Here is an 8,825-nt window from a genome sequence, read left to right on the forward strand (position 1 = left end):
TCTATAAAGACGTTGAAAATTACGTAAACAGTGGCTTACGGCCATACCACCCTGAACACGCCCGCTCTCGTTTGATCTCGGAAGCATAGAAGGGGTAGGGCCTGGTCAGTACCTGGATGGAAGACCGCCTGGGAATACCAGGTGCTGTAAGCTTTTACATTTTTCAGTGTGACCGGCAGAGGGTGCTGCTGCTTCACCAGCCAACACTTGAGTAACTACAGAAAATACCAATGAAGTCATTGCTGAAAAAACAAAAACTATGATGGAGGCCGACGCCAAAACCTCGCATTCTTTATGAAGAAAGCGTAGAGTGGAAAAGTATAAAGCTTTGTTCATCTTTCTTGACCTTTGTAAAGAAAACTTTTTCATGGGAACATTTTTTAGTTCACACTTTCTAAGCCTCTCCTTTCTTTTGATTCATTCAGTGTGGACAAAGGAAATGGAATAAATGTATCATTTTCTCCCGTCGATGGGTGAGGCAGCAGCACCCTATGCTGGTCACACAGAAAAATGTAAAAGCTTACAGCACCTGGTATTCCCAGGCAGTCTCCCATCCAAGTACTGACCAGGCCCCACGCTGTTTCGCTTCCGAGATCAGATGAGATCGGGCGCTTTCAGGGTGGTATGGCCGTAAGCCACTGCCCCTCTCATATTCACCCTATTTATAGATTTCACAACACCGTTGTGCAGGCTTTCCACCACGTTTTTGAATATATGACATCTAAATCACTCAGTATTAGAGTGGCAAAGGACGCACAAAGTGATGGAAATAATCTTTAAAATGCTCAAGATGAACACATCAGCCTGGACTTACTTCACAAAACAGTGGAACCAGGAAAGAAATAGTGGTTTGTTAGAGACTCTTTGTGCGTATATTGAGTCTCTGAAGGACGGTGAATATGGCAGTTAGTGGTTTATGGCCACGGCGCAAGCAAACCTTCAACAGACAACCCTCAGATGTGTTGGAAAACCATTATTTTGTTGTTCTCGTGTCTTGACTTCTATCTGTGTAATGTTGAAAACCTCTGCGTTTGATGCAGTCAGTGCATCGGGTGTCAGAGCTGAAAGTCTTTGAGATTCCTTGAGAACCTCTTTCGCTCACATGCAGCGTTACGGAATCTATAAAGACGTTGAAAATTACATAAACAGTGGCTTACGGCCATACCACCCTGAACACGCCCGCTCTCGTTTGATCTCGGAAGCATAGAAGGGGCAGGGCCTAGTCAGTACCTGGATGGAAGACCGCCTGGGAATACCAGGTGCTGTAAGCTTTTACATTTTTCAGTGTGACCGGCAGAGGGTGCTGTCGCTTCACCAGCCAACACTTGAGTAACTACAGAAAATACCAATGAAGTCATAGCTGAAAAAACAAAAACTATGATGGAGACCGACGCCAAAACCTCGCATTCTTTATGAAGAAAGCGTAGTGGAAAAGTATAAAGCTTTGTTCATCTTTCTTGACGTTTGTAAAGAAAACTTTTTCATGGGAACATTTTTTAGTTCACACTTTCTAAGCCTCTCCTTTCTTTTGATTCATTCAGTGTGGAAAAAGGAAATGGAATAAATGTATCATTTTCTCCCGTCGATGGGTGAGGCAGCAGCACCCTATGCTGGTCACACAGAAAAATGTAAAAGCTTACAGCACCTGGTATTCCCAGGCAGTCTCCCATCCAAGTACTGACCAGGCCCGACGCTGTTTTCCTTCCGAGATCAGACGAGATCGGGCGCTTCCAGGGTTGTATGGCCGTAAGCGACTGCCCCTCTCTTTTTCACCCTATTTATAGATTCCACAACACCGTTGCGCAGGCTTTCCACCACGTTTTTGAATATATGACATCTAAATCACTCAGTATTAGAGTGGCAAAGGACGCACAAAGTGATGGAAATAATCTTTAAAATGCTCAAGATGAACACATCAGCCTGGAGTTAACAGGCAGTGAATATGGCAGTTTGTGGTTTACGGCCACGGTGAAAGCAAATCTTCACCAGATAACCCTCAGATGTGTTGGAAAACCATTATTTTGTTTTCCTCATATCATGACTTCTATCTGTGTACATTTGAAAATCTTTGCGTTTGATGCAGTCAGTGCATTGGGTGTCAGAGCTGAAAGTCTTTGAGATTCTTTGTAACCTCTTTCCCTCACATGCAGCGTTACGGAATCTATAAAGAGGTTGAAATTTACACCAACATTTGCTTTGGAATACCAGGTGTACCAGGTGCTGTCAGCTTTTACACTTTTCAGTGTGACCAGCAGAGGGTGCTGCTGCTCCACCAACCCACAGTTCATGAATTAACAACAGAAAATACAAAAAAATATTCATTACTAAAAAACAAAATCTGTGATGGAGACAGATGCCAAAACCTTAGACTCCTTATGAAGAAAGAGTAGAAAATATAACATTTGGTTCAGCTTCATTGATGTTTGTAAAGAAAAATATGGGAAAGAAAAAAATGTTTCCTCAGACACTGTATCTGTAATATTAATACCAACATTAGTGTCTTCACATTCACTGTCGCATTTAATGTGAAATATGTGTTGTGAAATAACATGTATTCAACTGTAATTGAAAGGGTAAGACACGTTTTTGAAACAAGTCCATCCTATTGGTTATTTCTGACGACATACTGCTCTGTGATTGGTCAATCATACCTGCCTGGTCATTTGTAACTGGATCTTCTACATCGATTTCATTGGTTACTGGTTCAGCAGAGCTCGGTTGTAATTGGCTGAATTTGTCCATCTTAGAGTCCGGCAAAGTGTCGAACTGAAGACTGAAGTGAAGAGGAAGTACTTTTGAAGATGGAAATATAGTGGATTTTATTCAAAGTAACACAGCGAAACAGAGGGATAAGGTGAGCGAGCTGTGGACGGTATGTCGGCGGCGGGTGGAGGGTTTTATCTGTTTTTGCATGGACGATATTTCTTAATCCGTGAGCAGTGGGTAGATGAGTTCAGCATGAAGGCTGCTGTGTGGCTCAGTGAACGTGTTTGGCATCTAAACATCTATATTATAAACAATTTAGCACTGAATTCCGTCATAAAACATTCGTCCCGGTGCTCTAAGTTGAACCGAGGGCAGTGCAGTGCCTCTGTGTGTGTGCCGTTTCATTTGTTAGCTAGTGTTGCACTTGACTTCACATGGTTTTATTTGCTAATAAATAAGCCCCGGATTGGGACATCGACTCACACTGACTTTCTTAACGACTGTGATTAAAATAAAGAGCAGAATGACTAGTTGTGGACTCAATTCGTGGCATATTTTACTATGAATTTCGCTGTGTTTAACGTTTTCGTGTGACATCACGGAAGTGGTCAAGTTGAGTACATGGAACCGGGACATCCGGTTCTTTAGCAAATAAAAGCTTAAGTAATATTTGTATCTCGGTTATTGATATAAATAAACAGATTTTAACAGCGTTTAATCCTAATATATATTTTTATTTCCTTATAGTTTTACTCCATACAAATCAAACACAACTATATAAATATATTTATTTCGTTTATGTTAATTTAATATATGACTTCCGGTGAACTTCCGGTTGACTTGACAGATTTACAGTAGCCATATGGTGGCTCGGTGTCCCGCGGTCTATGCAGCGCCCAAAGGCTGGTATTCAGCATCTGCATTTAGCTACAAAAATGACCCTAAAATTGCCGATCTGCCTCCGTTTCCTCGACATACCAATGTGATTTATTGTTCTGTTTTCTTAGGAGTCAGAGCAGAGACTGTAGTTCCAGCAGTATTGCCACTGATGGGGATCACTCATGGCGATAGTGAGCAGAGTCAGCATGATTAAATCATCAGATTAACGCCACACAGTCATCAGTGTTTCCTTCAAATCTGCTCTCTGTGCATTTTTGGAGGCTGAAATAGTGGATATCTATAATTAAAATGACAGATGCAAGATATAGTTTTGGAAATGCATCATGATTTTGTGCACCAATTGTTTGGGGATATTTTTTCAATATCAGATGTTGTTAATTTGAATGATGCAGGGTTTTATCCCAGAGCCTTAAGAGTTGTGACTGCCTTGAAGGGTCATGTCACATAGTTGTCAAATATACTAGTCAACATTTGCTAGGGATCAGTTTTATATTTGCACAATAATTGATGGTGTATAATATTTTGGGTGACTTCATATATTATGTGTGTACTTTGGGTAGTCATGTAAAGAAAAATGGACCAAAAGGTAAAAAAACATACATTTTTATTGCACTTTCAGGCAAAAGGGTGATACAACCCTAGAAATTAGAGTTCACAACAATTACTCTTCCAATTTTTTTTTCACTGAAACCACTCAATGTTCTGAAACACATACGGTGTGATGTCAATAATGTGTATGGCCACCATCTGCATCCGCAGGCTGTACTCCACTGGGAAAATAAACTGTCAAGTTTCCAGAATTACACCCCCGAATATAGCAAAGTTATAGTCCTGATCCCTAGCAAATGTTGACTAGTGTACTATACTTAATTAAGAAACGCACGTCATAGATTTTCACATTACCTTCAGGTATTACAAAGTATAAAGTGAAATACATTTGTTTGTGAATGAACCATGTATAATATCTTGAAGTAAATCCTCACATTTTTGGTTGCTATTAAAAAAAAATCATAGTGGTTAAATTGTAATGAAAGTATTTGCAGTTAATATGAAGGGGCTGAACTGATGCACATGATTGTACAACACAATACGGAACTCTGCATTTTTCTTGCTTTTGCATTTGGTAGAAATGCTGTGGGAGAAAAAACACATTAGAACCAAAAACCCTGTTGTCGATGTAACAACATTTAATTTGTCTTTTTCCATATTTTTGCTGGACATTTAAGTAAACATCAAAAGGTTTACGTCACATGTATCACAAATGCTCAAGGCTTTGTTGTAGTGGTCAATACATTATTTCCAAAGTCATAAATGTGTAGGCTAAGTAAATAGTTTTTTGAGTGAGTAGTGGTGCAAATTAAGAAACTGGGTGGTAAATCCTAGGTTCATTAAATCAGCTACAATTTGCCATATCCAGGAACGCAATGAAGGCAGATGAAATATTTGTGCTGTGGTATTCATGTAAATTAACAGTGTCCAGGTTACAACAGTGAATGCTAATGTCTGGCATGTTCTAACATTAAACTCAGTGTCTTGAATGCATGTTAACAAACTGTGCTTACTTTTGCAGCCAGCTATGCCTGCTCAGCCCCCTGTGAGGGAGCCTGAGGAGGAGATGGAGGCAGAAGGAGAATCACAACTCCCTGAAGCCAATGGAGAAGTTGAAGAACCAAGAGAAAATGAAGGAGGCGGAGGAGATGAGACCATAGAGGAGAGCATGGAGGAAAGAGAGAGTGACCTAGAGGAGAGTGAAGAGGAAGAAGAGGAGGAGGAAGAGGAGAGTTCAGGTAAAATCCACATATTCTTGAATTACTGGCGGGGGTACAAGGGGAGCTGTGTGTCACGGTTCTTTACTGTTCTTGTCTGAACTATGAAGAAATGGACGACGAGGACTGTGAGCGGAGGAGAGGAGAATGTCTAGATGAGATGTTGGATCTGGAGAAACAATTTCAAGAGCTGAAGGAGAAGTAAGTTGAACCGAGCAGGATAAAAAGGTCTCACTCACATTAAGGCCGAGATGATGGAATAGTGATTCTTATCATGTGGCTGCAGGTTGTTTCGGGAGCGACAGAACCAGGTGAAAGTGAAGCTGGACGAGGTGTTGACAGGGAAGGCAGGAGAATACAGAGAACCACTGGCTGCACTACAAAACAGTATGCAGATACGAACACAAGTGGCTGGTGAGTAAATGTGTTGGACCATGGCATTTTGAGTGTAGCCCCAAATAAGAATTCAGATGGTACACATATACAGGGTTCCCACGGGGTCTTTAAAAGTCTTGAATTTACAAATCTGCATTTAATACCTTTAAAAAAAGTCTTAAAAGGTATTACATTTGATATGGTAGGTCTTAATTTACATTGCCATAAATTTGTTGGCTGTATTGTGTGTGTCTGGGAACGCTGCAAAGAAAGTAACGTTGGTCTACTCAGTTCCATCTGTCCCATCCCGACAATTCATATTGAAATTAGGAACCAGTTATAGCTAACTTAGCAGCCCCTGGTGAGAAATGACTCACAGTGTTGGAGTAAATAAATATATTTTCCTAAATTCTATGAGTCACAAATTTTTGCCAGTATGGCTGTGAAATGGGCATTAAATTCTGTTCTAAGTAGTCTTAAAAAGGTCCTAAGTCTTATATGTAACTTGTAGAAACCTGGAGGAACCTGCATATAGAAATAGTCTCCTCTTACAAATATTTAGGCATTTGGGTTGAGGAACTGGTCTTTATTGCATACATTGACAATCTGCTGAAAAAAAATTCACTAAAAACATTTTTACTATGTATTTCTTAAATCTGTTGAAATTATCTACAATATAAAAGCAGAGTCAGAATTTCATGTCTTGAAATCATAAAACTTTATCAGTAATGCTGTATTGGACAAAATCCTGTCCTACATTGGGGAAATAATTGGGAAAAGAACAGATGAATCAGAATAAATCATCAACTGTGGATTCAGTGAAACTGCACTCCGCTGTACAAGCCTCTGTGTCTGTTTGTGCTGCTGCTTTAGTAATTCGGGACAGAAATGTAAAAACCCACACCTTTTCACCTCTCTGTCTGCAGGAGTGTATAGAGAACTTTGTCTACAGGTCATCAAACACAAACATGAGTGTGAACTGCAAGGAGCAAGGCAGCACCTAGAGGTAACAGAAATACAATCCCACAGTATACTAAACAGGAAAACTCATTCATTCAGTGAGTAGGTATAACACAACTACAACTGTGTTTGTATGCAAACAGAGTGAGCGACTGTTACTGTTTGATGCCATGAAGACGGAGCTGTTGGAAAAGATAAGACGCCTGGAGGAGGACAGACAGAATATAGACCTGACCTCAGGTAAGGTGTTTCTGCACAGTATCACCATGGACATTAGACTAGAATAGATAGAGCTTTACTGATCTGTTACTGATCTGAAATTGAGGTTCCAATAGCAGTAGAACACCGGATGTACACTACAAGAAATATTAAAGAAAATATAACTATTAAAAAAAAAAAAAAAAACAGTAGTGACAAACAGACAATTGCAATATGAAAGTACTAGTAAAAACAACAAATAACAGGGTTTTAGTAATAGTAGCAGGCCTAATAATAATAATATTAAGTTTTTGTGCTGACAAGAGGTGGTTTTTCAGGCGTAGCGCAATTGGTGTATCACGCAAAACTACAATGGAAAGACCTTTTTCCGCAACCAGAGTTACGTGAATTAAAAAAATAAAAAATGACGGATGTTACAACAAGCAAAGAAGAAGAGTTTTAAAAGAAACATGGCGTGGTATGTGTGGACACACCAGGACACTGAATAATTTTTAATTTAGTACAGGGTAGAGGGGAAATATATAATAACAAGAAAAGCACTCGGAGAGCCAGACCTCCGCCAAGGGACACCCCCCCACCCCGATCACCACCAAAATGTAATCATTTCTTCCTTGTGCCAGTATCAACATTTCCTGAAAATTTCATGAAAAGCCGTCCATAACTTGAGTTATCTTGCTAACAAACAAACAAACACGCACGCACACAAAGCAAAGTGATCACAATACCCCCTGGCGGAGGTAATAATAATGAATTTGAGAATCAACACGATATTTACGTTCGTCGTCATGTTTATGGAATGACTTCTTGTGTCATCTCGCAATAATAAATAAACAAATCATCGCATTTGTGATTTAATGGAAAAACCGACATTACACACTTCTGTTTTTTCAGCATTTAGTAAATATCAGTAAAGTTTTGCTCATATGTCCAATGGAAAAGCGACTAATGACAACAAACAAAAACATTGCACACAGTGGATGTTATTAAAATGAAAGTATTGTTCTCTTTCTACCAGAATGGAGTGATGAGATGAGGAGTAAGAAGTGTAAAAGAAAGAACGTGCTGGGTCGGGAGAGGAAAAAGAAAGTAGCTCTGGTTTCAGGTGAAGAATCTCTCCTGCGGTCACTCAAACATCCCACAGTCTTTTCAACTCTCCTCACATTTACAGTCTATTCAACTCCCACATTTTTCTCACGTGGTTGTAACTGTAAGCCGCTCTTTGATGTTAAAACACCAACCTGGTTTTTCTCACAGGGCCTTTTATCGTCTACATGTTGAGCGACATTGACATCCTTGAAGACTGGACTGCCATCAAGAAGGTAACATCACATTTCTAATCTTGTCAGAAACTAATATACTCCCGCTATTGTTTTTTTTTTTTTTTTTTTTTAATCAACTCAATAAGTGTTTTGACTCACTGTTTAAGTTCTGGAGCAGCTAGTTCTGGTCAATAATATTCCAATTTTCGACACACTTCCTGTTTCCCTATAAAGATGAACATAAATTACAGTTAACTTCTTTCTCTCCAGGCAAAAGCAGCTCTGTCACCAATAAAGAAGAAAGCTGAAAGTAAGTCCATCATGTATTGACAATTGGACACATCACATTATAGAAGCATGTACACTAACCTATTATTTTTTACTTTCAGAGCGGTGATAATAAGAGGACTTGACTGAAGACTGTAAACAAACAAACCAAATATAACACACACATTCCCAGCTCCTTCCACTAACGGTTTAGGACCTGAAACCCAGCTACCGACCCCCCCCATTCCCCCACCCCCCATTGCTTGTTTGTTACCTGTTGCTATTTAAACTAAGATGTTAATGATATGATGACCATGTATTTATAGAATGATTTATAATGATGATTAAACTTGAATCTTTTATGACACAATAA

The 8,825-nt window shown here is 39.5% G+C and overlaps 1 protein-coding gene, 1 non-coding gene and 3 pseudogenes across 5 annotated transcripts; 3 read left to right on the forward strand and 2 right to left on the reverse strand.

Moving 5' to 3' along the window:
- The first annotated feature begins 33 nt into the window (after nucleotides 1-33).
- On the forward strand, nucleotides 34-153 carry LOC115439144 (uncharacterized; annotated as a pseudogene).
- Nucleotides 154-517: 364 nt separating this feature from the next.
- LOC115439149 (5S ribosomal RNA) lies at nucleotides 518-636 on the reverse strand. Its single transcript, XR_003938231.1, has one exon. It is a non-coding gene; the product is annotated as a 5S ribosomal RNA (ribosomal RNA).
- A 515-nt stretch (nucleotides 637-1,151) lies between these two features.
- LOC115439160 (uncharacterized) lies at nucleotides 1,152-1,271 on the forward strand (annotated as a pseudogene).
- A 362-nt stretch (nucleotides 1,272-1,633) lies between these two features.
- Nucleotides 1,634-1,752, reverse strand: LOC115439139 (uncharacterized; annotated as a pseudogene).
- A 972-nt stretch (nucleotides 1,753-2,724) lies between these two features.
- Nucleotides 2,725-8,825, forward strand: brms1 (BRMS1 transcriptional repressor and anoikis regulator). 4 transcript variants are annotated; one of them, XM_030162922.1, is made up of 10 exons: nucleotides 2,725-2,854; nucleotides 5,177-5,393; nucleotides 5,483-5,573; nucleotides 5,659-5,786; nucleotides 6,674-6,753; nucleotides 6,851-6,947; nucleotides 7,942-8,028; nucleotides 8,181-8,245; nucleotides 8,456-8,495; nucleotides 8,575-8,825. In XM_030162922.1, exons 2-10 carry the CDS (start codon nucleotides 5,183-5,185, stop codon nucleotides 8,580-8,582), a joined length of 807 nt encoding a protein of 268 aa, XP_030018782.1. In that variant the 5' UTR covers nucleotides 2,725-2,854; nucleotides 5,177-5,182; the 3' UTR covers nucleotides 8,583-8,825. The 4 variants fall into 4 exon arrangements, with proteins under 4 accessions (XP_030018782.1, XP_030018783.1, XP_030018784.1 ...); XM_030162923.1 differs by having other exon boundaries at nucleotides 2,735-2,872; XM_030162924.1 differs by having other exon boundaries at nucleotides 2,735-2,872; nucleotides 5,181-5,393.

The sequence above is a fragment of the Sphaeramia orbicularis genome, chromosome 18 (assembly GCF_902148855.1).
Source record: "Sphaeramia orbicularis chromosome 18, fSphaOr1.1, whole genome shotgun sequence".
NCBI lineage: Eukaryota > Metazoa > Chordata > Actinopteri > Kurtiformes > Apogonidae > Sphaeramia > Sphaeramia orbicularis.